The sequence below is a fragment of the Delphinapterus leucas genome, chromosome 5 (assembly GCF_059928025.1).
Source record: "Delphinapterus leucas isolate spDelLeu-1000000601 "Yukka" chromosome 5, BTC_Dleu_Yukka2, whole genome shotgun sequence".
Taxonomy (NCBI): Eukaryota; Metazoa; Chordata; class Mammalia; order Artiodactyla; family Monodontidae; genus Delphinapterus; species Delphinapterus leucas.
Window position 1 is genome coordinate 35,907,306 of NC_143133.1, and position 27,834 is coordinate 35,935,139.

At 51.3% G+C, this 27,834-nt stretch overlaps 1 protein-coding gene across 1 annotated transcript; it reads right to left on the reverse strand.

Moving 5' to 3' along the window:
- Nucleotides 1-500: 500 nt before the first annotated feature.
- LOC111171464 (uncharacterized) lies at nucleotides 501-27,123 on the reverse strand. Its single transcript, XM_089911246.1, has 12 exons — nucleotides 27,096-27,123; nucleotides 26,550-26,989; nucleotides 23,557-23,752; nucleotides 23,182-23,345; nucleotides 19,904-19,983; nucleotides 18,767-18,890; nucleotides 16,618-16,744; nucleotides 13,268-13,326; nucleotides 9,511-9,619; nucleotides 6,514-6,717; nucleotides 5,752-5,843; nucleotides 501-3,321 (listed from the first exon to the last, which is right to left on the reverse strand). Exons 1-12 carry the CDS (start codon nucleotides 27,121-27,123, stop codon nucleotides 3,109-3,111), a joined length of 1,836 nt encoding a protein of 611 aa, XP_089767372.1. The 3' UTR covers nucleotides 501-3,108.
- Between the last annotated feature and the right edge of the window lie 711 nt (nucleotides 27,124-27,834).

Here is a 27,834-nt window from a genome sequence, read left to right on the forward strand (position 1 = left end):
CCAGCACTGATGGAAGGGAGTTGGTGGATAAATACCCCACCTTCCAGGCCACTGGGTGGGATGCTCTCAGGTATGGGTCCTACCCTGGCTCCCAGAATTTCCCTGGGGGTTCAGCCACAGTTTCTTGCTGATACAGTGCACCCTCTCATGTCTGTCCTCCCCTGCCTGTTTCAGTTCCCCACTCCCCTACTTGGATCACCTCCCAAACTACCTGCTTCGTGCAGGTCCTGATCTCAAGGTCAGCTTCCAGGGGACCTAAATTCATACAAGATGATTGTGTTACTCCATCTTCATCCCATCCCTCGAGGCTGATGGGCAGCAGTACTGTCTTTATAATTCAGTAGAGGAAACCAAAGTGTCCAAGAGACTGAGCAGGAGAGGGGCTGCTCAAAGTGCGCCAGAGACTCGGGGCTGCTGGGCACAGTGTGCCCTGCGAGCAGGTATGCACTGCACTCACCCTCTGTGCTTGCAGAGGCAGACACAATCCACCAACATATTCCCACATTAAAGCTGCTCAACTTTTAGTCCGCAGAAGGAACACTTACAGGGCAGATACTGCCAAGCCCCAGACAAAAGACAGATTGCGCCTGTTGTGCAGACACACATGCACAATTTATTTTTTCCTGGGTCAGTAGAGCCGTCCTGGCTGTCCCCTCCGCAGGACCCCAGGATCTTCCACTCTTCCTCCACTGAGGGAAATACATCTTTGGAAGCTGACTCCCGTGTGTCCAGGATGCGTCCTGGGGTTCCGTCGGTGCGGGGGTGGGCGCTGCTTTATACTGCAGAGTTGGAAAGGGAGAGCAGACAGTTTACTGCCAGGAAAAGGCTGTGGAGCCCAAGGGCTCCTCCAGATGAAGCACGACCCATGCTTGCTCTGCTCATCTCAGACATGCCTGCAGAGACAACTGTGCACTGGTCCCGGACAGAGAACTCGGACGGGGTCCTGGAGAAGGGGGTCTGAGAGGAGGGCCCACCTGGTGCTCCACTGGACACAACTCAGGCTTAGGCAGGATGGCTGGGTCACATCATCAGCCCCAATTTATTCCCCAGTGTCACCGTCTGAGACTTGGAGCTCTCTGAGGTCATAAAATGTCTCCTGGAATTTCTGGCTTCCCAGCACCGAGCCCAGGGCTCGGAGGATGTCTCTGGATGGAGTGAACCAAGTGAGTGGGCTGAGAGGAACCACAGGAAACAGAGGGTGGTGGGAGCAGAGAAGGAGCTGAACCCACAAAACCACTTTCTGGACATTACTTGACACCAGATGCATTGATAAATTTGGAGCCAGTGATCGGTAAATGTTTTCTAAAAGCTGGTTTCCTTTACATTATACTGTCCTGGCACCACATCCAATGCCTTCCATCATGCCTTCCCTGGGAAGGACACCCACGTGAGAACACGTGGACATTAACCCACCCCCAGAGCATCCTTCATCTGCTCCCCAGAGCTGCTGCTGTCATGACTGCAGTAAATGGATCCAATTCACAAGAAAAGAAAAAGGCCACAGGGAGGGAGAGAGAGCTGGGGCCCATGGGCTTATCAACACTGGAGAACACACCTCCTACCTGCTTCCCACATCCAGTAGGAACCTGAGCCTGTGTAATCCTCCTTTCTTAGGAGCGCTCAAGCCTGGCCCGTTGCGGAGCACAGGCTCCGGACGCACAGGCTCAGCGGCCATGGCTCACGGGCCCAGCCGCTCCGTGGCATGTGGCATCTTCCCGGACCGGGGCACGAACCCGTGTCCCCTGCATCGGCTGGCGGACTCTCAACCACTGCACCACCAGGGAAGCCCCACTTACACTATGTAAGGATAAAAATTCACATGGAATCTGGCCAGGGCAAATGCTCTCAAGCGAGGATGGTGAGGAGAGGGCACAGGAAGGAAAGAGGCCAAGTCTCCAAATTTCCAAAGCAGCAGGACCTGCTCCATCCGCCTCACTGCCAGGGCCCTTGGCCTTGAGGCGTCACTATTAATAGAGCAGGGATGCTCCACCCTGTGCCCAGATGTGATGTGTTCTGGAGTTACTGCTTCACCGTGATGTGAAACCCCAAGTGTCCCACCCAGCGTGAATCAGCAGGGGACTGGGGTGCTGCCCATTCATAGCAAACAGACAAGCTGTCAGTGAACAAATCCGTCTGATTCTCGCCTGCACAGTGCTGGTGGCCAGCCAGTAATGCACCAGTGCGGCTACGCCAGGTCTGAGAGTACTGACATCTGCCAGACTGATTGGTAAACAGCCACTGCCCAGGAGCTGCCCAATCCGGCAACCAAGGGGGTTAAGGCCTGGTCCAGCAGGGGCCCCAGGGGCCCTGCTCTCAGCTCATGGCCAGCCATGTCTCAAGAAATTCCTGTTGTTAATGATTTTTGACACTACCCCATTCATAAACAGATAGAAAACGGCTGGAAGGAAGGAGATGCAGGAAGATGCGAACAGTAAAAGCTTCTAGGGAGGGCAGGGAAGGGATCCTGAAGGGGAGTGGGGAGTGAAGGGGAATGGTCACATTTTATGTTTCTCCAAAAGGTCACATTTAAATATTTTACAATGAAATGGTATTCATGATTTTTTTCTTCAAAAAGGAGCGTTTGCACCAGGCCTGCACAGGACACAGCCACGTATGTGCTCTATGCCCTCCCTCACCTCCGTGGCACACGCGGGGCTCCCTGCCTGCTGTGCCTCTGGCCCCTTCTTTGCCTCAGGAGTTTGGGACTGTCCTCTTGGGTCCTTCCTCTGTCAAGTCCTTCTAGGAGCCCACCTCCCATAGATAGAGAACTGCCTCCCAACTGAGTGCCCACAGCACCTTGTCCATGGAGGGAAGCTCTCCGCTGGGACACTGCACCCCGACAGTCTAGTGACTGAGGATCTGTCCACCTGATTAGAGCTTGAGGCCAGGGGCTTCTCCACCTCTTCATCCCCTGGCGGTGCCCAGCTCAGGGCCTGGCACCCAGTGGGTGCTGGATTTAGGATCACAGTATCATCGTTCATCTCCGTACATCCCCCAGCACCCAGCAGCAAACTTGGACGCACTGGCCATGTGGGAAGCATGCTGAGTAAAGAAGTGGGGGACGCAGGCATGAATAAATGAATGGACAGGAACCTCTGGGCCTCAGTTTTATAGACCAGTGAGGACCTGGAGGGAGCATGCATGTGGCCTGGGGAGAGGGGGAAAGGGACTGCCCCGGACGGCTGGCTCACTCATGTCTATTACTCGCAGGCCGAAGTGGGACAGCATCAGGACCATGTTCAGGTTCTCAAACTCCTTCTCCAGGACGACCCCGTAGGTCTTCAGGCCGGCCAGCTCCACCTCCAGCCTCTGCTGCCGATTCTAAAAGAACACCAAAGTGTTCAGGCAGCTAGCTCCAAGACTTTCCAAGGGAATGAATGAATGAATGAATGAATGAACGAACAAGTGAATAAATAAGTATATAAATATGTATATAAGTAAATGAGAAAGTAAATAAGTAAATGAACAAATAATTAAGAGTAAATAAGTAAATAGGCCCCAAGTAGATAAGTAATCAAATAAATAAACAATTAAACAAAGAGGGTCTTGCAGCTGCTCTCAGAATCCATGAACATAGTCAATCTCCCTTCCCCACACCTCCAGTAAGTAAAAGAGCTACCCCACTGACACAGCCCCCACTTGTTAAAAATCCTATTACTTCGTGCTGGACCCTTTATATCACTCAGTATCTCACCCTCCTGCTGAGGATGTGTCCCCACCTGGGAAGCGAGGTTCCGGGGTGTCAGTGGCCTGCCCCAGCCCCATGACCACGGACGGGAGCCCAGGCCCACAGCTGGGCCTGATTTCTGAGCCAGCCCTTCTCATGCTGCCATCTACAGGGCCCTGGGGGCCAGGATGACATGGGGCAGCCCCAGGGCAAGGACTGTGTGTGCAGTGGGTGGGCTCCCACCCTGGAGAAGGCTTGACTGTGTGTCCCGCCCTCAGCCCCTCCCAGCATCCCTGGGAGGCAGGCGTGGTGGTCCTCCTCTAAGATGTGGGCTGGGAGTTCAGTGAGATGCCTTGCTAAGAAGGTCCCGGACAGTAAGGGACACCCCTCCCCACCCCGGCACACACTCTCCCTGCCGCCCAGGCTGCTAAGCGAGGAGCCCTGGCAGGGCCGATTTCCAGGGACCTATGTCAGGGGGGTCATTGCACGATGGCTTCAGATAACTGGGGTATTTCCTTTTACTTTTTTTTAAACATTCACTGTTCTTCAAAGTTCTGTAACAAAACTACACTCAAAGGAAACAGGAATTGCAGTGGAACTTTGTGGTGCACAGAAGTGTGGGATGAAGAATCTGCTGGAGGCATTGGAGGGGACAGCCCCAGAGGGCGATGCCGTGACGTCCACTGGTACCCTGCCAGGTGGATCAGTTCGTGTAATCGCTCACAACCACCCCATGGGGCGGACCTACTGTTCCCCCCAGTGGTGCATGGAGAGACTGATAACCGGGAAGGTGAAGAAATGAAGCGGGGAGCCCGAGGCACACAGCTGGGGGAAGAGCCTGGATTCCAACCGCGAGAGCCTGTGCTCGGGACCACAGCAGATGCCACGTCCTTTCTGGACCTCTTTAAGGCTTGTGCTTTTTAAGTAAGCACCAGGCTTCTAGGAATCCCTCCCCAGGGAGCTCAAGGATGAGTGTAAACACTGACAAGAGTGTTCACAGTGTTATTATAATATAATGATTGGATGTAGCCAAAATGTCCACCAACTGGGAAATGGGAGTCCATTATGGTTCATCCACATAATGACATATTTTGCAGTCATGAGAGGCAATTCATACAAGGACATCGGAGGAGATGTGAAAATGCTTACTTACTATGGAATGAAATGGCAACCGTAGGAATCAAACTGTGTGGTTTTTATTCCAACTTTTCCTTTGTTTCTGTCTCTCTTCCTACCTACCTACCTATCTCTACCTATTTAGATAAATACAGAGATATATAAATATATAGATAATATACAAATATATCTATGTAAACAGATTTAGATATTTGTGGAAAACAAGACTAGAAGATGCTACACAAATGTTAATGATGCTTCTCTAATGATTGGATTTCATTTTTCTGAAAAATTTCAAAATGTCTTCTGAAATTTCAAAATTTTCTTCAAGGAATATAACTTAATTTTTATTCAGAATAAAATAACACATTTAAAAATTGTGACTTTTTGCACGGTTTCACCACATCTTCTCTTTGCTTTCATCAAAACAGGTACCACCCATCAATGCATAAACGTGCACACACTTGCCAACTGAAAATTATTCCCAATCCACACCGGGCAACCCTCCTTGTGGTATGTGGTCCAGACCTCCTCTCATGGAACAGGATGCGAGCAAGGATGCTCGTCACACCCTAAGCTGTGGTCACGGAAGCTGGTGCAAACCAGGGCCCCCAACGGGGGGAGTGGGCCAGGGACGTGCAGTGGGTAGAGAAGTAACAGGCCAGATGCCATGGGGCAGCGTGGATGAACACGGAACCTTGAGTGAAGCAAGCACGCAGCACAAGAAGGCTCACAGCACAATTTCTCTACGTCGGAAACACAAACACTCTGTATTTTACAAGAATGTATAACAAGTACGCTCTAGCAGGAATGGTGGGGAGGCTAGTGGCACCTTGGTTTGTGATGCGTTATTTCAATCGGACCGCATGGTCTTCTTCCCCTGCCTCCCGACCCCACCAGGTAGGGCCCTGAGCTGAGCAATGGGGCTACAGAGATGGAACTGGGCACTTCCCTCCCGAGAGCCTCACCTGGAACTCCAGCAGCTGCCTCTGCAGGGCCTCCTGCTCTACTTGAGCTCTTTCTAAAGTCTTCCTCAGCTCTCTGAGCTCAAATTCTTTGACTGGGAGGAAAGGGGAGAGAAGGCCGTCTTTATCTGTTCTTTCCATCAAAAACCTCCCCTCCTCTTTGAACTGCACTTCACACAGGCAACAGCTGGGACCCTGACATGTACAGGGCATCCTCTAAACCCTTTTTAATATTGCCTATTTCATTCTCTGATAATATAAAGGACATCTATCCATTGGGGGAAATAAGAAAGGAATAAAGAAAAACAGTACCTTCCTCTTGCCTGCCAGAGGTAACCACTGTTAACATTTGCACAGATTCACATATGCATAATTTTATAAATATAGTTGAGATCGTAGGGAAGTTATGAAGAACATGGGTCTTGGAACCCATCCCGTCTCAGCTCACTATCTATACAACCATGGGCAAGTTACTTAACCTCCCCGTGCTGCACTTTTCTCATCTTTAAAAGGAGGTGATACTATAACCGACCTCACAATTAAAAGGTAATTTGTATAAACTTCTTAGACCTGTGCCTGGCTTACCGGAAGCCCTCGGTTATTTCCCATCTGATTATTATATTCACTTATTGTTATTCTCGTAGTTGCAACCTTTCCTTTTTTTTTTTTTTGTTCCACTTAATATTATAACCTATTATGTAGGTTGCTCTTACTAGGATTATAAAACCCAAAGTTACTAGGGAGTTGTAGAACTTGACTACTCACTTTTCAGAAGTTTAAAGATGAACTCTTGCAAGAAACGTAGGTCAAGTGAAGCAAAACTCGTCTCTGGAATCAGGCCTCTGAGTGGAAGTGGATCAGGGCACTCAGCTTCCTCCTCTGAGTCCCCTTTGTTCAAATTCTGACCTACCTCTCCCTCCAGAGGCTCCAGATGCTTCAAGCACTCAGCAGAATCTTTTTCAAATTCCCCTAAAAAGCAAAGACATCCTGTGTCAAAGGTCAGCCCCTTGAGCATAAGATGAGCGGCTCCTCTGGGTCTGGCCCTCTGTCCAGATATGGGCAAGCCCGTCCCTTCCAAACCCCAGTCCCTGCGCCAGGTCCCCAGATGTACAAGAAGAATGTACTGGGACCAGTGCCAGATGGAGGGCAGCAAGGGAGGCTTCCTGGAAGAGGGGCTCCTTGACTGAGATGGGTATCTTTTTTCCAAACCACTTCATTGAGATCTAAATCACATACCATACAATTTACCCATTAAAAGTATATAATTAAGTGGTTTTTAGTATATTCAGATATGTGCAGTCAGCACCACAATCATTTTTAGAACATATTCATCACCTCCCCAAGAAAACCCTGGTTCCATTTAGCCATCACCCCCCGTCCCCCACCCTCCCTCAGCCTTAGGCAACCACTAACCTGCTTTCTGTCTCTACAGATTTCCCTATTCTGGACATTTCATATACAGGAAATCATACAATCTGTGGTCCTTTGTGACTGGACTTTTAACTTACCATGTTTGTTTTCAAGGTTCATGGACATTACAGTACATATCAGAACCTCACTCCTCTTCAGGCTGAATAATATTCCACTGCACGAATGGACCGTATTTTATCTATTTATCAGTTGATGGATGTTTGGGTTGTTTCCACTTTGGGGCTACTATGAATAATGTTGTCATGTACATTCATAATATTGTGTGAACATATATATTTTGTTCTCTTGGGTACATACCTAGGAGTGGAATTGCTGGGTCATATGGTAACTTTAAATTTTTGAGGAACTGCCAGACTGTTCGAAAGTGGCTGCCACGTTTGATATTCCCACCAGCAGTGAATCAGGATGTGATTCCTCCATATCCTCCCCAGCACTTGCTATTATTCACCTTTTTGATAGGGTTTTGAAGGATGAATAGGAGTGAGACCCACTACACAGAGGTGGGAAGGCCATTCCTGTAGAAGGGCAGCTTGATGAAAAGAAATTACAGAGCAGGGAGCTACAGGGAACCATTAGCAGTTTGAGATTCCTGGAAAGTAAGTGGGGAGGTAGGGAGTTGCTTATCCGCTACAGCCCCCAAGCTCATAATAATTACACAGTGGACACCCAGAGTGTGCCAGGCATCACGGGATTAACTCATTTCCTTATGATGGCCCTGTGAGGTCAGTATTATTATCATTATTCCCAATTTTGCCCTTGAAAAAATGAAGGCAGTGGGCAGAGAGTTCAGCCAAGGTGATAAAGGCAGTAAGTGGTAGAGCAGGGATTCAAACTCAGGTCCTTAATGGTGACAGGGTGCTGCCCACCTAAGATGTCACCAAGGTGGGGATGACTGTTGTCGCCACAGAAAGGAGACATCAAGTATTAAACTACCAGAGCCTCCTATGGAGGCAGAGGGCACCCTAGTGGCTGCCCAGGACCATTCCTGCTCACGGGGATGGGTTCTGTTGCGGTGATGAAAATGTGCTAAACTTAATTGCAGTGGTGGCTGCACCTATCTGGGAATATACTGAAAACTACTTTCCGTGGGTGAGTTTTATGGTGTGCGAGTTAGATCCCAATAACACTGTAAAAACAAAGAGCTCTGGGACCTTGCCCCATACCTGCTCCCCACCCTGGTTTTGCTGAGAGGGAGTGGAGAGCTGGGGAGGGGACCGCTCAGGTTCTTCCGGGGCGGTGACAGCAGAAGCAGGCGACTCCCGAGTTCACTCTCATCTCAGGGGGTTGGGGGATCCCAGGCGACGAGAGCCACATGAGGTCCTGCTCTGCAAGGGTGAGTGGCTACTGCCCCTCCCATCAGGACCGAGACTCGGATACCGCAGCTGCTCAAAGCCCTGCTTTCCAACAATAGCACAGCAATTAAGGCAGACATGGAAACGCTCTTGAGAGCCTGACTGTTGACATAAAACTGGTAGGCGGTGTAGGGAGGAGACGAAGCAAGGTGTGCCCATGTCTGTTTCCCTTTAAATAACTGCAAAGGCCCTCAGAGAGTTACATGGAATCAGAGCCACATGTATCTACAGCCTCATGGTCCCCTAGTACATGATTTTATAGATTTTGAAATGAGCCGTAATCCTCTCCAGCGGGTAATTTACACAGTATAACTCTAGGCATATGGAGTGCACACATTATACTCAATTTCAGGTAATGAGATTCATTTTTACTTTCATTGCCATTATTCACCTTCAACAAGACATTACTGAAGGCACTTTATTTCCTTACAAACCCCAGACAAAGGTGAGCCTCCTGTACATTTGTGCATTCCCTCATCAAATGTTTATTGCAACTCTACTATGGGCAAGAGATATGTCCTAAACCACATGGCTCCTTCCTTCCAGGAGAGCAGACGTGTGTGTGTATGTGTGTGTGTGTGTGTGTGTGTGTGTGCGCACGCGCATGCACGCACAGTCATGACTGTGTGTGAGCGTGTCTTGTGTCTCTGCATGTGTGTGCACACACACATGTTGCAGGGTGATGGTGACAGTAGCAGGGGATGATAATTACTAAGCAAAGGGTACATGTCACACCCTCAGGAGCCCCCCACCCCATGTCTGAAACCAGGAAAGACTTCCTGGAGGAGGTGACATCTCAGCTGAACCAGGCCTGCACACGGCTCTGATATCCATCTTCAGAAGAGCCCTGTGAGGCGGGCGATTTCAACCTTACTTTACAGATGAGGTAGTGGAAGCACAGAGAGGTTAAGTAACTGGCCCCAGCCCACTCAGCAAGCACGGTGCTGAGAAGGGGCTACACTGACCAGAGGCTGGTTACCTGTGAGGTTCTGCAGGTGCTGCTTCCCCAGCAGGTGCTCCCGCTTGTTATGCAGGGAACTGAAGAACTGCCTGCAGGTCCGACAGTACAGGTCATCGTTCTCATCCCCCTGCGGACGGAGACGGTTTCTGGTGAGCAGGGAGGAGGCGGAATCCCACCTTCTCTGAACATAAAATTAGCTTAAAACGGCAGATGGGCTTCAGCGGGGCCAGGCTGGGTCTTGCTAGTCCTTTTTTCACCTGTGAGATCGCTTGCCGGGTTGAGGCTTTTCTGAGCACAGCTGAGAATTTCAACTCATCCCAAGGCCTCTGTCACCGAGTGAGAGAGAAAGTGTTAGGAATGTGGCAAAGAGGGTACGACAGGGAGGTTTTGAGAATTGGTGGTGTTGTCTGAGTCCACAACCAATTCTGAGTTTTTCATATTTTCAAAGAGTTTGCTTTGAAAACATCAGCAAAATGAACTCTGTGACTAAATGACAAAGATGTGTCCTTTTATCAAAATACATATGTACTAACCTGTAGGTGCTCATATATCCATGGACTATTCTGGAAGATGCACTAGAAACTGGTCATAGTGGAGGCCTTGGGATGCAAGGATGGTGTGGGGGAGTGAAGGACTGGGGCTCTGGGCACAGAACCCACCTCTCATGGTAAACCTTTGTGCACTGTTTGCATTTTTTTTTTTTTTTTTTACCATGCACGTATGTTATTTTTAAAAGAAAAACAGTTAATTTAAAAAAACATAGAGCTGTACGTATTTGCTTACATTTGGTTCAGAGACATAAAAACTCCCCAAGCTCTGACAAGAGACGGTTCCTGTCACAGACTTGAAGTGTCCCCTGCTGCCCCGAGAGCTGGTGCGGAACTGACCATGCTCAGGACACTCTGCCACTCACTCTGCTTCTCAGGAATCCTCTCCCGCATCAGAGGGGCACTCCTTCAGCCCAGAGATGTGCCCCCAACTGGAAGACTGTCTGTAGGGTTTCTTCCGCACCCTCTGTGAGGCTTGCCTCTGCCTCTCACTAAATGAGCGGAAAGACCGGCTAAGAGAGGCCGGGAGCGAGGGGGCCCCAGGGAGCTCCACAGCGGGAAGATGAGGGCTGGCAGAGGGAGGGGGACTCGTCAGGAGGGAGCTTCACGGAGGAGAGAGAGGCCACTGCCGAGAAAGGGCCCCAAATGCTCATCGAGGCCAAGACATCAGAGCAAACATCCAAGCTGCACGTACACCTCAACAAAAAATTCCATCCTCTCACTTTTGCTTATAGAAATACGTCATTATTGTACGGGGCTTCCCTGGTGGCGCAGTGGTTGAGAGTCCGCCTACTGACGCAGGGGACACGGGTTCGTGCCCCGGTCCGGGAAGATCCCACATGCCGCAGAGCGGCTGGGCCCGTGAGCCATGGCCGCTGAGCCTGCGCGTCCGGAGCCTGTGCTCCGCAACGGGAGAGGCCACAGCAGTGAGAGGTCCGCGTACCGCAAAAAAAAAAAAAAAGAAATACGTCATTATTGTAAAATTAATCGCACATAGCCCAGGGTGGTGGGGCTGAGCCTTTTAGGTTTGGTGACCTTTTGAACAATTATGGGAGGGACCCAAAACTCATTCAGGTAATCCCTAGTACAAATCCTTTCACAACCTGAAGCCAAGACTAGGAACCACTGTCAAGAGAAAATGAATCACAAGGCACCCAAGAAAAAGCGTCCAAGAAAAACAATAGCCAGGAACCATTTATCCTATTTCTCCATTAAAGTGTGAGGTCTTCATCTATGAGAATCAGTGCATGCTTCCCTGCAAATTCAACTAGAGCAGCTGCACTTTCATTGGGTACCAGGCACTGAGCTACTGGCCCTTGGCCTCTTGGCTTCGTGCCCCTGCATTACCAGGCATTAACAGGGCAGCCCCATAAAGAGTGTGACACACGGTCCCACCTACGCTGGTGGACAGAGATATGAGACATGAAACAATAACAGTGACTAATATTTTCAAGCCAGGCATGGACACTGCATGACTGTCTGCTCTTACATCGTTCAGTCATGTTCTGAGCTATATTTTGTTATGAGGAAGGCCAGCCTCAGACTTAAAGGTGTTTGACTAAGGTCACAGAATGGGTGAGGAAGAAAGGCAAGGATCTAAAAAAGCATGGTGCCTGCTGGCATCCCTCCATGGCGGGTGGGGGACATGGTGAGTAGGGAGATGGACGCCAGGTCATGGAAGGCAATGGGGAGCCAGCGCAGGCTCCAGGGAGAGGATGGCTGGGTTGGTGGGAGAGTAGCTGGCTGCGCAGAGCAGACCCCTTCAGGGGGAGGGGCTGCCAGCGGGGACTCCACTCATGTGGCTCCTTTCATAGCGGCTCCAGCCTGGGCCACAGAGGGCTGAACTTTCATGTGGACAATGGACTCAGGAAGTCCTTTGCCCTCTGTCTCAAATCATTTTCTAATGATAAAAGGTGGTGTACTTCAAACAATGTTTAAAGCTATTATAAATGCGTGTTGAAAGTGACAGAAAAGGGGGGGTGTAAAGTGAAAAGTAAAAGGTACCCAGCTCCCACTTCTACTCACTGTACTACAAGAGCTTCTTGTGTAGCCTTCCAGAACGTTTCAATGTAAGCACATCTGCCCCTTAAGAGTCACTTTCAATTGTTCTTCATTTGTTAAATATACACATTTCATCATCAGTTAACTTCAAAGGGGAAACACCTACAAATTACACCTTAGCTCAGACCACCTGACAAGCCCGGTCCCCACTGCCCTGTCTTCATCCCCATCCGCAGGCTGTCTGCTCCAGGCGTCCTGAACTGCTCAGAGCCACACACACACACTGGGCTGCTTCCCATCCCCGGGCCTTTGCAATTCTTGTTTCCCCAGCCTAGAGCTCCCTCTGTGCTTCATTTCCACCTGGCCAGCATTTCCTCTAGGAATTTCCCATCTCTTCTTCACGAGCATCATCTCAGAATCACCTGCCCTGAGACTGACTCGCCCAGAGTCAGGGGCCGCTCTCACCGTGCACTTGTCTCCATCACAGCAGATCCTGGTGTGAAGTGTTGCACGCTTGCCAGTTTCCCCTGAACAGGAGCCATGAGGCTGTGCTTCACCCACCTCTGCATCCTCAGCCTGGTCTCCCACCTCCCACTGAGCTGGGCTCAGTACATACTTGTCCAAGGAACACACAAAGAGAGGCCTCCATAAGGGACTGATGTGTGAGCCACACTCCAGCAATGCATGAAATCCTGTGCCCAGATGCTGCGGTTTCCTGGGGCTGCCATAACCAACTACCACGAACTGGATGGCTTAAAACAACAGAGGTTTACTCTCTCATAGTTCCGGAGGCGAGAAGTCTGAAATCAGCCTTACTAGACCAAAATTAGGGTGTGGGCAGGGCTTAGGTCCCTCTGAGGGTTCTGGGGAGAATCTGTTCTTGCCTCTTCCAGCCTCTTCTGGTGGCTGATGGTTTCCTTAGCTTGTGGCCGCATCACTCCAATCTCTGCCAGTGGTCACACGGCTTCCTCCTCTTCTGTGTCAAGTGTCCCTCTCCCTCCCTCTTGTAGGGACACATGTGACTGCATAATTCCCCTCCCTCAAGATCTTAACTTAGATCACAATTTCAAAGATCCACCGGTTTTTTGCCATATAAGGTAGCATTCACAGGTCCCAAGGATTAGGACCCAGATATCCTTTGGGAGGGACCATTTTTCAGCCGCCCACACCAAATGAGGGTGATTATTTTAAAACCACATCCCCCTGCCCCCCCAGCGAATACTTACGTCAATTGCTGAGAAGTCAAGGCCCTCGCTCTCAAACTCACATCCTGGTGTACCTGTTCCTGATGGAGAAAAAAACAGCATCATTTTACAAAGCACCTGTCTCAGAAAAGGCCTCAGCCTTATTGCAGAAGCATCAACTCAAGGGTCAGAAGCGCCTTCTGAGGCTGAAAAGATTTATCCTAAGAGGTCTCCATGCTTCCTGCTGGAGGATCAGTGCTTGACTTCAGCTGCACAATTTCAGTAGAGGTCTGAAAATCCCTTATTATAAACCAAGAGGAAAAACCGGATACCTCTGACTTCAGTTTATAAACACCTGGCCAGGTACGGAATGAAGATGAGAGAGAAACAAGGAAAAACATACACAATTCATTTTTTATTAGCATGGCAAAATCTAGTGGTATTTTTTTATTATTGTAATTATTATATTTTTATATAGTAAACTTTTAAATTTTACTGTGTTTTAAATAAGACAGAAATACATCTTATTTAAAAACCAAGCTCTCTTGGGGCGGCCTTTCTTTGTAACACGCCAGCTTGTCATGTGATGACAATCTACAAATAAGCACAAAAATAAGAAGGCAGCAGAACTCCAGCATGGCTGAAGCATTAAGCACGATGCGGTGTTCTCTGTGAAGTCTGACATAGCATTCTTTTTCTTTTTTTTTTGTGGTACGCGGGCCTCTCTCTGTTGTGGCCTCTCCCGTTGCGGAGCACAGGCTCCGGACGCGCAGGCTCAGCGGCCATGGATCACGGGCCCAGCCGCTCCGCGGCATGTGGGATCCTCCCGGACCGGGGCACGAACCCACGTCCCCTGCATCGGCAGGCGGACTCTCAACCACTGCGCCGCCAGGGAAGCCCTGACATAGCATTCTTAGGGAGAAAAATATGAACAGGGAATGACAGCTGCTCATGGGGAGACTCTTAGCCAGAGGTCTCAGGGCACAATCGGCTTACCTTTGACATTCACATGAGGACCAGAGGCCTCACAGCTCCCTCAGAACCACTGGACACCCCACTCTGCTAATACTAATTATATGCTAGACCAGTGGTTTTCAGTGGATTATTTTCATCTGCAGGTGCTTGATTGAAAACAAATGTTAAGTGGAAATCCAAGAAATACAATGGGCCGGAGTGGAGCTGCCTGTGGACCAACTCAGCCCTCTGCTTGCTTTTGTAATTAAGTTTTATTGGCACGCAGCCCCACCCGTTCATTAACATATTGTCTATGGCCGCTTTCCTGCTACAACCACAGAGTTGAGTGGTTGCGACATAGACTACAGGGCCCACAGAGAATAAAGTATTATCTAGTGCTTTACAGAAGTTTGCAGATACTCTGGATGAAGCTGTGGCAGAGGGGGGAGGCTCATGCCCCAGTGCAAAGGGTAGGAAGCACGAATTCTTACTGAACTCGCTGTGTGCCAAGCACTGAGCACCAAGCTCCTATGGTTTAACTCGTTTGATCAGCACCAGGCCCTGTGCAGGAGGTCCTATTACAGCCCGACTTTCTATATGAGGAAACTGAGGCACTAAATGCTTTAGTGATTTGTGCAAGATGGCAGAGCCAGGATTTGGACCCAGGCATTTGGACCGCTGAGCCCACACCTGACCACTATGGAGGCAGCGCTCAGCCAGGCCCAGGCGGGAGTGAGAAGCGGCAAAGTGGAGAGCTGATGGGCTCTGCCGGGATGCCGGTCAGCCCCCAGCATGGGGAGGGCAGGAAGAACCCTCAGGATGGACAGTGACGGACCCCGCACCACTGGTGAGGACACCCCATGCTGCCCTAAGGCCATGTGCCCCTTGGAGGGGAATGTGCCACGGGTGGGGTGGCAGCCCTGAGTCTGAATGTAAACTGGGCCTCTGGTGGGCACTGCAGTTGATACAGCTTCCAGTAAGGATGGTAAAGACGGTGAACGAGAAGCGACCTCCATGGTGAAGGCAGGGTCAGCAGACAATAAATGGAGTTCGCGTCTCTGCCTTAGGCCTGCACCCCCAGAGGCACACTCTGAGACAAGGATCTTGGTGCAAGCGGGGGTTTTTTTGGACAGTGATCTCAGGAAATGCTGGTAGAGGAGTGGGGAAGTGGGTCGGGAAAGGGAGAAAGCCGGTATGGGGGGCCTTGCTGAGCAGAGGCCACTACAGTCAATAGGGCGCAGTCCCACCAGGAGCCTCGAGGGGGCGCATGGGACACATCTCAGCATGGCGGGTTGCGGGAGTTGGGGTGTTTACCTGCCATTCTTGCCATTCCTGTGCGCACTGGTTTAGGGATGCTCAGTGTGTTGATTCCCGATACATCAGGCCTGACTCCAGTTGGGCAATGCCGGGGCCTGCAGTAGGATGCTGTTGGCACGTGGGGACGTGCCACGTAGATGCTATGGGGAAGTGGACCCCCAACGTAATCAGAGTGTGGTCCCTGCACCAGCAGCCTCGGCAGCGCCAGGGGCGTGTTGGAAATGCAGACCCCAGACCTGCTGGGTCAGAACCCGCATTTTAACAAGACTCCTGGTGATCCAGGGTACTTTCGAGCTTGAGAAGCAGTGAGTTCCATAACTGCGGGTTCCTTTCCTCTTTCTAAGGACTAAAATGTAATCACTGGCCCAGCACTACCTGACCGTTCTCTGACGTTCCTGAGAAGGAGGGAATGAGATGCCTCCTCTTTAATCAGGTACAAGATGTGTCTCAACCCGGCCAGAAGAGCCGCAAAGGGAGACCGTGATGCCAGCGGCTTTGTTTGGGGCGTGGCTCTTCCCCCTCCCCCAGCTTTGCAGAGGTATAATTGACACGTTTAAAAATGTATATACTTAAAGTGTTCAAAGAGGATCTACTCAGTGAATTCAATACACAATGGCGAAAGGATAGTCTCTTCAATAAATGATGTTGGGAAAACTGGATAACCACATGCAAAAGAATGAAGTTGAACACTTATTTTACACCATACACAAAAATGAACTTGAAATGGATTAAAGACTTAAATATAAGACCTGAAACTGAAAAAACTCCTAGAAGAAAGTGTAAGGAAAAAGCTCCTAGACACCAGTTTTGGCAACAGTGCTTTGGATATGACACCAAAAGCACAGCAACAAAAGCAAAAATAAACAAGTGGGACTACATCAAACTAAAAAGCTTCTGCGCAGCAGTCAGCAAAATGCAAAGGCACCTACAAAACGGGAGGAGATACCTGCAAACAGTATATCTCACAAGGGGTTAATATCCATAATACATAAGGATGTGAATGCTGACCAAGGCTGAGACTAACAGAGCATTTTTCAAATGTGCCTTCTGCTGTAAAACATCCCATAGCCTCAGGCCTGGGAGGCAGAAGCTGCAGCCCACCCCAGCCAGGCCCCACTCACCGCACAGCGCCTGCACTTTGTGCGCTGCCCGCCTGCGCAGGAAGGCTCGGTAGGCCTTGGAGCTCTGGTAGGCCTGCAGCTCTCGGATGTAGCGCTGCTTGTCTTCAACTGCCTCATAAACATACCTCTGGAAGAAGGAGCACAGAGATTCTGAGACTCTCCTAATCCGGGGGAGGGGGGGGCGGCTGGAGGTGTCCTCTTGTCCAACTTGCCTCAGTCTTTCTAGGATGGTCCCAAGAAGCTATTGCTCATCTTCTACTTGCACACCTGCTGGGATGGGAACCTCACTACCTAACAGCAAGTTCATTCCTTACTTGAATGATGCAGACCACAGAAAGTTTCCCTTCCAATCAGCTGGAATCTGCCTCCCTGTGGCTTTTACCATTCTGCTAGGTGTGGTCTGATGACTGTAGAGGAGGGTAGCACTCAGCTCCCCTCCCCGCCTTGAGAGACCTTACAATTCTATTCAATTATCACACAAGCAAACATCAGTGCTTAACTCTGTGCAGGGTCCTGGGTGGGGCACTAGTGATAGAGACGAATCAGACCCAGCCCCAAGCTACCCCATCTGCTACTGTTTTCCCTCCATCAGTTAACACCTGTCTCAACCTTCCTCCCCTGGCCAAATCTTACTAATCCTTCAAGATCTATCACAGAACATTTACCTTCTTGAGCATCTTTCTCTGATGCCCCCAGGTTGACTCAGGGCACTCCCACACTGGTTTAGGTGCCTCCTGGAGACCCCCTGCCCCTGGCACAGACCTCTGTCCCAGGCACCCCTCACCATGGATTGTATGCATCCACTTCGGAGGTCCCGACAGCCGAGACTGTGAGTTCCTTGAAGGCAGGGACTTGGATTCATCTCCAGCCACAGAGGCTGGCACCAGCTGGTGTAACCCAGGGACAACTAGTGTGTGTGTATGTGTGTGTGTGTGGGGGGTTATCTAAGGGTAAATTGGGAGCCAGAACCAGAGATGCTTGGTGGAGCCCCACCTCTCTCCTCCCCCCAAGACCTAGCTCCAGCAGACAGCCAGGGCCCCAGTCTGCTCTTAGCCAGAGTCGGGGGGCCTGCCCAGACTGGGACAGCCAGGGCTCTTCCAGTTGTCTGACTGGCTACTGGATCTACCTCCTGAATGGTTGCAAACCTGAGTAGCAAGGAGAAGAATGTTATTAGTTGATACCATGCCCCCAAATTAGGATTTCTCTGAAACACGGGATTGGCCAAAAAGTTCGTTTGTGTTTTTCCGTAAGATGTTATGGAAAAACCGAAATGAAGTTTTTGGCCGACCCAATAGTTAATTTGAAGCAAGGGTTTTCTACAGCTAAAAAGTTGCAAGTGCAGGGGCTTAAAGAAGCTCATCTCAGAGTCTTTGCATTTAACCCAAAGAAAGGACACTCCGGAGGCAGCAGGCAGTTCTGGGAAAAGTATGGGTTCTGGGGTCAGACATACTTAGAAGGAATTTGGGAGGGATTTCGTAGGAAGTGATGCTGAAGCAGGCGTGTCTTGATCAGTGTGACTGGAATGTGGGGTGGGGTGGTGGCAGAAGTTGACATTGGACATGAATGCCATGATAAAGGCATGACTGTATCCCCTACGTTAGTGTTTCTTCCCCTGTGACCCCAGAACATACTTCCCTAGGAGGCTAACAGGTGCTCTGTGTATAAGGGGTTCCATGGTGGAATTAGTTTGAGAAAGCCTCACAGGAGACAGGACAGAGATTCTCACACCCTTAGAGTGCTCTGCTCCGTCTCTCCTTCCACATCTCATTCCAGGAGAGCATGGACCTCGCCTGAAATATTTTTAAGTGAATAAAATTATATTAAAATGCTCCAAAAGAAATTCCTGCAGGGGGAAAAAAAGATCTGTTTCACCTGATTTACTCCAGAATTTCCTAAACTTATTGGACCATTTAGCCGCGTTTCATGGATTCGCCCTTCCTCCTGACACAGTTTGGGAGATGGTGGACGCCAAAGCCAGAGACCAGTCATTGCTTTGAAGGGGTGGGGCGAGAGGCACCTCCCACCCGCGTTCTGGCAAGTTCCCTCTGGCTCCAGTGTGAAGAGACAGACCAGGAGGGAACAGCCCCTAATCAAGGCTGCAGACAGCTAGGCCCACTCCTCTGCGCGTTCCACGCAGAAAAGGACTTACTTGCTTTTTCTCTGGGGGCAGCTGAGCCCACTGAGCGGCCAGCATCTTCGTGATTTCCGTGAAAGGCAGATCTGGGTGCCTGGCCCTCAGGGGGCTCCTCTGCTCATTTAGGAATATCACGTACCTGCACCAGGAATGGAACAAACACAACAGCTCTGAGCTACCGGCTGGAGCGGAGGCCGCGGGGCCTGCTGCAGCTACTTCCACTTTCAGGTTTTCAGAAAAATAAACAGTCATGGGTTTGCCCATATTTTTCAATCTAACCAGTGAAATGGAGGTTAATCAAAAAGGGGAAAATATTTGAATGGCTGGCTTATCCAGAGACTGATTGAAGACCTAAGGGGGACCCCCCCGCAATGGGAGGGGCATGAAGACTGAGTGGGCAACTCACTCAACCCACCGAGCCTCAGTTTTCCCCTCTGTGTAATGGATATAACACCACCTGCTCATGAGGTTGTTGTGCGGCCCAAATGCTCCAGGTACAGGCCACCCTCCTGATCAGGGATTCGGGTTGAGGGAGAGGGAGAGAGGCTGTGGACATTGGGGTGAGACAAACCAGTCTTTGGAACAAAAGCCATGTCCACAGGAATTACAGGAAAACTGAGAAAAGACCTTCACCCTTAGAAATGTGCGGACCCCGAGGATAAAAGAGAAAAGTGCACAAGCTTCCAGAGGAGCAAAGTGACCCTCAGAGCAGTGGGAAGTGACTGGCCTGGGGCCTCTCTTCTGCAGCCTCCGATGGCAGGGGACAAGGGACGGACGGTCTCAGTGCACTTGGTGGGGGAGGGGGCATTTTGAGCCTTGATGAAGGTTAACTAGCTCCCCTGAGGCCGTGGAGCATACATATCTGCAAGCCTGAAAGGGAAACCAGACCTGCTGGCCTCACAGCCACCCCCTTTCCCGTCTGTGAGCCAAGCCCAGCTCTCCTTTGAGCATCAGAACCTTATTCTAGCTTAAAGAACTAAGCAACCCTCCCTCACTCCTTGGTGTGTGAGGCCCCGTAACGATCAAGGGCCCTGAAAAACAGACAAAGGCTGAGATGGGATAAGAGGCCATCCAGGCCTGGCACACAGCAGAGGCCACAGGGTGAGCCCAAAATGTTACCTTAACATCAGTCAGGTAATCTCCCCATCTTACCCTGTCTTAGGAGCGCGGGGAACAGGAGGGTCCCTTGGGGGTTTCCTTTTCTTGCCTTTAGGCCAGCCCCCTTTCCTTTTCTGAAAGAGTAATACACAGAGGAAAACCTCAGGATTGTCAACAATGATTTACCATATTTGAATCACAGCCTACAATACGGCAACATACTAAAGTGTCCACATCACACTTTACCCACGCGGCTTCTGACCTCCCGGCAGCTCTGCAGCGTAGCAATAATCGTGCCCTGAAGATGAAAGAACCGAGGCTTGGAGGACATCATCACTGCCCTGGTGTCCCTAGAAGGCGGGGGAGCTGGGGACATTCCCTCCCATTGTGTTACGACTGCACACGCACATTGGGCGCAATCAAGAAGGCAACGTGAGGTTTCTGTAACTCGCTTCACAGTGGGTGGGGCCCGGCCTCAGCACTGGGGACAGGGTGTAGACATCTGAGCTTGCCTGGTGCTCAGCCTGGGCTCCCATCTCAGCTCTGCCACTTACCTGTTATGCGGCCTCAGGTAAATTAGTAACATCCCCGTGCCTCCGTTTCCCCACTTGTAAAATGAGGATCACAAAAGTCTGAACCTTGTGGGTTGCAGTGAGGATTAAATGTGGAAATATTCATGTATTTCTTAGAACAGAGCCAGGCATCTAGTAAGTGCTCACTAAATGCAGGCTGCCACAATCAAATGCAGACCCCGCCTGTGGCAGCCAGCTCTCGGGAGGGAGACCCAAGCTGCCCCTCTCTCTTCTGTTCACTGCGTTTCTTCGGTCATCAACAGTGCCTGTGCCCTTGCTGCCACTGAGGCGCTGTGCCATGTTCGGAGGCTAGAGGGCTGAGTAAGACGCAGACCTGGCCCTCAAGCAGCCCAGTCTGATGCAGGAGGTCTGATGCATGTAAATAATGGCAACAATTCATTACAGGGATAACAGTTACAGAATGACAGCCTGGACACCCTTCCATTCACGTCTCAGTTTCAAATTTTCCTAAACCAAACACACACACACGCCACTAATGGTGGAGAGTAATCAAAATGTGGCCTTAAAAACTTCTGTTTCAACTGTTTCAGCTTTCCAGTTTTCAAAACTCCCTCCCAGACATGCCCATTTTGGCCTTTCCAGGGCCAGGAGACACGAAGTTGGTCAGTGGCCCAGCAGGCTGGCTGGGTGAGGATCTGGCGCTGCCACAGCCAGGCCACATGTGCTGGGGACCAAAGGACATAGGAGGTCAGGGCAGCACCTGGCATGGGGCCTTGAGGAACAGGAGGGTAGAGCTCGGGCCAGGCAGAGGCAAAGAGCCAGGCTAGTAGCCACGTGTGTTAGAGAGAGACTGCTGCAGAGCACCTAGCAAGGTGCTGGGCATGCTGTAGCTGCATGACAGAAATGACACTCAGAAATGACAAGATATGACACTCTCCCTTGTTCACTTCCTTGCTGATCCCTGGAGTCTGAAAGTGAAGGACAAGCCTTTCAGGACCCTGGACAGCTCCCGGGTCCTGCGGTCAGCTCTGATTCCATGCAAGAAAAACTCAAACCGTTTCTACAGTCCAGTTCACTGGGAGCTTTCCAACACACATGTTCCTGAATTTGAGTCTCACATTCCCCACCAGAAGCAAAGATGTCAATCATCCCACGCCACAGGAAGACACTCAGAAAGATGAATGACTTGGCCACTTGGCGGCTTCTGTTAGAGCCGCGCCTTCTGAGGGAGACCCCACAGCTGCCTGGAGTCACGTGGGATGTGGATCGGCTCGCCCAGCCGTGCATCAGAGCTGCCACCTCCTGTCTGCCTGCTCAGTTCCTCTGCTGTAGCACACAGGGGAAGTTGTTTGTTTGTTTTTAATTGGAGGAACCATGTTCATTTATTGATATTTATTGTACTTCTCTATATTCTAGTTTCATAAGTCAAAACTAAAACTAAAATCGCTTATCATTTTACTGCCATCTTTGGTCCTTTGTTTCAGTTTCTTTATTAAAAGAAAATCCTTCCTGAGTGTTTTCTTCGTTTGCCCGGAAACCATAGTTACGGAGACAAAGGCACTTGGGAAGGCTGCAGGGATACTTTTCTCTGAAGCTTTTTGTTCTCGCTGAATTTCTCACACAAGATTTATACCAAATTGACTCTGCCCTAAATAGAGCCACGTACACAGTGAGCTGATCATTAGCACAAGGTGTTACTACATGGAGAGCATTTCCCACACACTGGAGTACATTAGTTTCAAAGGAAAAGCAGAAGTAGAACATGATTGAGCAAGGAAAGACTGATTACAAAAAAAGCGCAGTCAGCAGGAGAGCAGGAAATCCGTGGATTGGCAAAATTCAAGGGGAAAAGATCCATTTCAATTGGATTCTTGACCAGCACAGGGCTTTCATGTTCAGACTGTAACAGACGGTGAATTTTGGATATCTGGTTTTATACACAGAATTTTCTTTTACAAAGAATACGTCCATTGGGAGTCAGCAGGGTGTAGCAGAAGGTATGAGGGGCTTGAGTGACAGATACGGGCTCACTCCCTGGCTCTGACATACTGTAAGCCTGAGCCCCCCTTACCTCTGCAGCCTAACTGTGACACAACAAAAGGCAGCACTGGGGTGGGTTTGTAGAGGGCCAGCACAGTCCCAGCACAGAGCAAGGCTCGATGCATGTATGTTCCTTCTCTTTACTGATAAGGTAAAAAAACTCAAGAACATACCAATGAACAGGATTCTACAAGGCAACTGAGCAGATCCCAAGGAGAAAAATATTTCAGTTTATGCAACTAATCACGTCAATCATTTGGGAACCAGATCAAAGCTCAGATGATTATAATCATGGTTGGGAAAAGGATCTTGGCCCCTGTGGTTTTACAATCAACTCCCCCAGCAAAGTCCAGGTCCTGGTTTATTTTCCCACTTAGCCACACTGTGCACTCCACTCCACTCCTCACCAGCTGCTTTTCCTGCACAGAGAATGAACGGGGGCCATCTCCCAGGTGAGGACTGCTCACCTCACCGCAGAACCTACACCAGAAACCCTAAGCTTCCTGGAATAGTTAGTTAGGCCCAGGAGCCAAGCTCTCTGAGATCGAATCCTGCTCTGCCGTTTACTGTGTGACCCTGGGCAAGTTCCTTGACTTCTCTGTGCCTCCCAGGGTTGAGAGGGTTTGAAGAGACAATGCCCAGGAGTGCCAGCCTAGAGCTCGGAGCACAGAGCACACTAAACACGCGGGTGTTATCACTCACGTCACGATGCCAATGCAGCACGTGAGGCCCTCTGTGCCTGCCCTGGGCCGCACTTGCCTTTCGCTCCTCTGCGTCCCGCTCCTTCGGGTCCCCCGGTTCAGCCAGTACAATGTGCTGAGCGGGCTGAGACACCAGGTCCCAGCAGCGCGTCTGGATCACGGAGCTCCCAGGTAGTAGGCTGCCTGTCCCACCTGGAGATGGGAGAAGGAATTCTATGGGCACTAGAACAACAAGAAACGGCACATAAGGTCAGAGACATTGAAATCACCACCACCCCTGGAGTCCATCCAACACTCCAGGCACTCTGCGATATGCCATTTGCGTTTTCAAATGCCCACAAGTGACAGCAAATGCCTAAAACCTGAGCTGGTGGTCATTTCTCCGGGGCACAGATGGTAAGGACAGGGGAGGTGCTACACAGAAACAAGTCACTCCCTGTGAGCAGGGCAACCGAGCTGGCCCTCAGGTCCTGCTCTGTTGGACCTGCCTCACGGACCCTCGCCCAGCGGAGCGTCACGGTTAGAAGTGTGGGCTCTGGACTCAGACCGTTGGGGTTCAGCCCCCAGGTCCCATGAGTCAGCTTCACGCCAGCAGCAACGCACTTCACCTGCCGGGACCGTGGCTTCCTCTTCACAAGGTTAGGGCAAACTTCAGACCAACTTCATGGAGTCGTTGAAATGCCTGTTCACACCCCCAGGTATTTACAGGATGCCTGCAATATGCTGGACACGGCAGACAACAGCGCATAGAACAGACAGATATCCAGTCCCCCCGGAATTTACATTCTAAGGGTGGGGGATTACACTAAAACTTGTAGGGTCCTCAGAGCAGCACACAGCCCTCAGTAGGTTCTCAGTAATGTCACTGTTATTTTAGTGGCATTTTAAATTGGTGCATTTACAGAAAACTATCCTTTGAGAATGTCAAGAAGGTTATCTGCGGTCAAATTATCCCCTGATCCCCTATGAAGTAGGCAGGATGGTAATTATGATCCCATTTTACAGATGGGAGAGAGGTGGGAATGGGACAATACATAGCTCAGATCTATTAAATGTATGCACGACGTACACACACACACACACACACACACACACACACCTGTTTGTAGATGGAGAAACTGAGGTGCCTGGAAGCAAAGTGATTCCAGAGAGAAGCCTAGAATCACACAGGTGGGAAAAGTCAGGTGAGATCTTGAACCCAGGTCTCCTGGTTGCCAGCCCAGCGGTCTGTCCTCCTCCTCTAACCTGCACCCTCTATGGTTCCTCGTGCGGAGGGGAAGGTAATGACTTTCAAGTGACCGTGCTCAAGAGCGACCCCATCAGTACCCCATTAAGTACTACTTAACAACCACAATGCAGGCCCCCTGCCAAACAGCTCCAGACGCTGACTTGTCTTAGAGTGAGGGAAGACAGGAAGGAATCCACTGACTTCCCTCTCAGCTTCCTGGGAAGGGGAAGTGCGGCAAATAGTGATGACAAAACCCAGCATTCTGGAATTTTCTTTGGCTTGTATCCACATGGCCAAGCCTGGTCCAGGCCTTGTAATCCATCACTAGGGCTGTTCTTGTTTTTTTAAATGGTATTTCTGTTTTGAACCATAACTCGTGGGTATGGCTCAGAAATGGGGGGAGGGTACCCAAGGGTGATGGTAAAGGGTAGACAGTGCCCCTCCCTGGTCCTCCAGCACCAAGTCCCCTCCCTGGAGGCTACCGGTTAGGGGGCTCTTCACATGCCCTTCCAGAGCTAGTATGTTCATTTACAAACACTCCTGTCCCCCACACAATGGCAAACTAGTTGCACTGCACTAAATTTACTCCTTTCATTTACTATGTCTTTGAGTTCTTTCTGCACCAGCCCATTTACAGCCGCTGCATTTTCTGGTGAACGGGCCACAGAGCAGTTACCGGCCCCCTAGTAACAGATGCAGGATACTCCTGGTTTGCACACATAGCATGCATGCAGTAGGCTCTCTAGAAATCGGGTTGCTGGGTCAAAGGGCATGTGTGTTTGTAATTCAGATGGACCCTGGCTGGCACACACCCCTCCACAGGCTGGACCCACTTCACGCCCACCAGCAGCGTAGGACCTGGCTTCCTCCTGAGGATCCCTGCCTCTGGGTCCACAGGTGAAAATCTCACCACCTCCCTCTCTGCTCATATCACTCTATGGCTCCCCCGACTTCGGCATGGAGTCCAGGCCCCCTAGCCTGGCATCTGAAGCTCCAGGAGGCTGGGCCCTAATGACTCATTCAGCTGCACGCTCATCCAACTGATACAACTAACTCCAAAAGGTGGTGATGAAAATGTACGATAAGCAGACCCTTTAAGCATATTATCCCGTTTAATCTTCAGCGTGACTCTGATTACCATGGCAATATCCACAGATGGAGAAAGAAGTTCAGAGAGGTCAGTGACCTTCCCAAGTGTCCACAGCAGGGCAGGGCAGATGGGACCCCCCACCTTGGGTTGCCTGCTCTTCCCATCTCCCCAGCCATCTCATCAACAAGCAGAAATCCTCTCCCATCTAGTACAGCCCGACTGCTGATGCCCTGATCCCACTGAGCGCAGCCCCAAATCTCCCCTGCCTTGCCTTCACCCTTTTCCAAGGATCCAGGAACAGCAGGAAGGAACCCATTTGGAGGACAGCTCTCAGTCGATTCATTCATTCAGTGGACAGACATTAGGACCAGTGCCAGGCTGCAGGCAGCGGCTGCAGAAACAGCAGTGGCTGACAATGCAGAGTGTAGGGAGCTCTAGGTCAATACCAAGTCCTAGTTCCTTGGAGGGCAAAAGCCATAGTGATTGCCTAATGCTGAGACTGTGGAATAGTCTATGACTTGCTCAAGCCCTTCAATCCAGAGACAAGTGGTGCCTGCCCTGGGGCACTGGCCTCCCCACTTACTGGACAGTGCAGTGGTCACCCCTATGCCTCAGCCAAAACGTCTGGCCTCAGAGCCAGCTCTGCCACCTATTAGGCACATCATCTCTCGTTCCTCAGTTTTCTCAACTGTAAGATGGGACTACAAAGAGGTGGCATGGCTATTACAGTGCCTGGCTCCCAGATAGCAGGCTATAGCCAAGAACTGGTAGTATTCTAACGTCGTCAGAGTCTGCGTTGGAACGTGAGAATACAGTCTTCAGAGTTCAACTTTAGGCTCGAATGCCACCTGCCCGCAGGTGACAGAAACATATCAGCCAGGAGCAAATTACGGGGTTTTCACTAAATTATCATACAAGGTCGGGAAACGGGATTTTCTGCATAAAGGGAAGGTTCTGGACAGAGACCTGAATCTTTCCAGCGTCAGTTTCAACATTTGCACGGTAGACGCTGAAGCTCTGACACCCACCGACCTGGACTCGAATCCTGGTTACTCCCCTAACTACCCGAGGGGCTCGTTCAAGTCACTGAAAGCCCTCTGTTTCTCACTGTGGAGCACAGTCCCCGCCCCCAGGTCGCCAGGGCGTTACACGGGACAGGTGAGTACAGGTTCTCTGAGCCGAGCGCGCGGCCCGAGCGCCGCACAACGCAACAGCTCTCCTGACCAGAGTCGCCCCCTGACGCGCACGCGTCCGCCCCCAGCAGCGACTGGTGACCGTGGCGGCGGGCCGGGATCGCAGGCCGGTTCCGGAGCCAGGGCCGCCCCTGCTTCAGCACTGGCGGCCGCGGACGGCGCCGGACCCGCTCTCGGGCGGGGGGTCTCAGGGACGGGGAAGAGGTCACCAGAGCGGGGACTGGGGCGGCGGGGGAACAGACGGGCACCTGCGCCGAGGGACGCGCGGGGAACGGACCGGCCCGGCGCAGGCCCCAGTCACGTGCCAGGGCCTGGGCACCGCCCCGGGCATTCACACCCGCGCCGCTGGGCTGGGCTGCACCGGGACGCGCCCACCCTGTCCCGGTTACAACCCCCCCCCACACTCCCGGGGAGCGGGGCGCGCGCGGCAGAGGGGAGGGGCCGCAAGTCCAGCCACTGACCCGCAGCCTGGCCGCTGTCCCGCTGCATGTCGCCCGCCCGCCGGGGCCACCACCCCGCGCCGGCGGCTCCGGGCTCGGCCCACCCGGTGCGCCAGCCCAGCGCCTGCCGCTCCGCCCCGCGCCCTCGGCTCCGTTTCCGCCCCGCCCCGCACGCCGTGGGCGGGCTCTCTGGAGCCGTCGTTCCCCGCGCTGCTGCCCGTCACAGGGACGCGGACTTTGTCCGCCTTGGACTGCGTCTGGCCGCTGAGGCGTGGGCGGACGCGTGGGTCGAGAGTCCCAGCCGCGCGGGGGAGCTCCGGGCTCCAGGCTTTCGGAGCAACCGGGGTCTGGGCGGGGCCAGAGCGGGAGGGGCGGAGGACAGGGCAGCCCCGCCCCGCGGCCGAAACCCCGCTTTGAGGCTGCGGGTCCCTCCACCCGCCCCGTCAGTTACGTAAGTGCCCCTATTTATACGTCTCAATATTTTCAAGGCACACAAGAATGCATAATACATTAGCATTGTGGCGAAATTAGAAAATCCAGAGCAGCCAGCCCCTCTCGCGGAATCCAGCACCTCAAAACCAACCACCTGTAAACCCATTGGAGGGCCTCCTTTACGTTAAAAAAAATTTCAAAATGCACTTTAAAAGATAATTCTAAACATTTAGAGATAGCCACGAGCTCCACCCGCCTTCCAGTGGCAACACTTCCACGTTCGCATGTCTCCTTTCGGTTTGTGGCAGGTGACCCGAAGGCAGTCATG

Coding starts and splice junctions, on each gene's coding strand:
- LOC111171464 (XM_089911246.1), bottom strand. CDS start 27,123: ATGCAGCGGGACAGCGGCCAGGCTGCGG. Junction 26,990..27,095: donor GGACAGCGGCCAGGCTGCGG/GTCAGTGGCTGG, acceptor GTCCCGGTGCAG/CCCAGCCCAGCGGCGCGGGT. Junction 3,322..5,751: donor GGCAGCTGCTGGAGTTCCAG/GTGAGGCTCTCG, acceptor GTGTTCTTTTAG/AATCGGCAGCAGAGGCTGGA.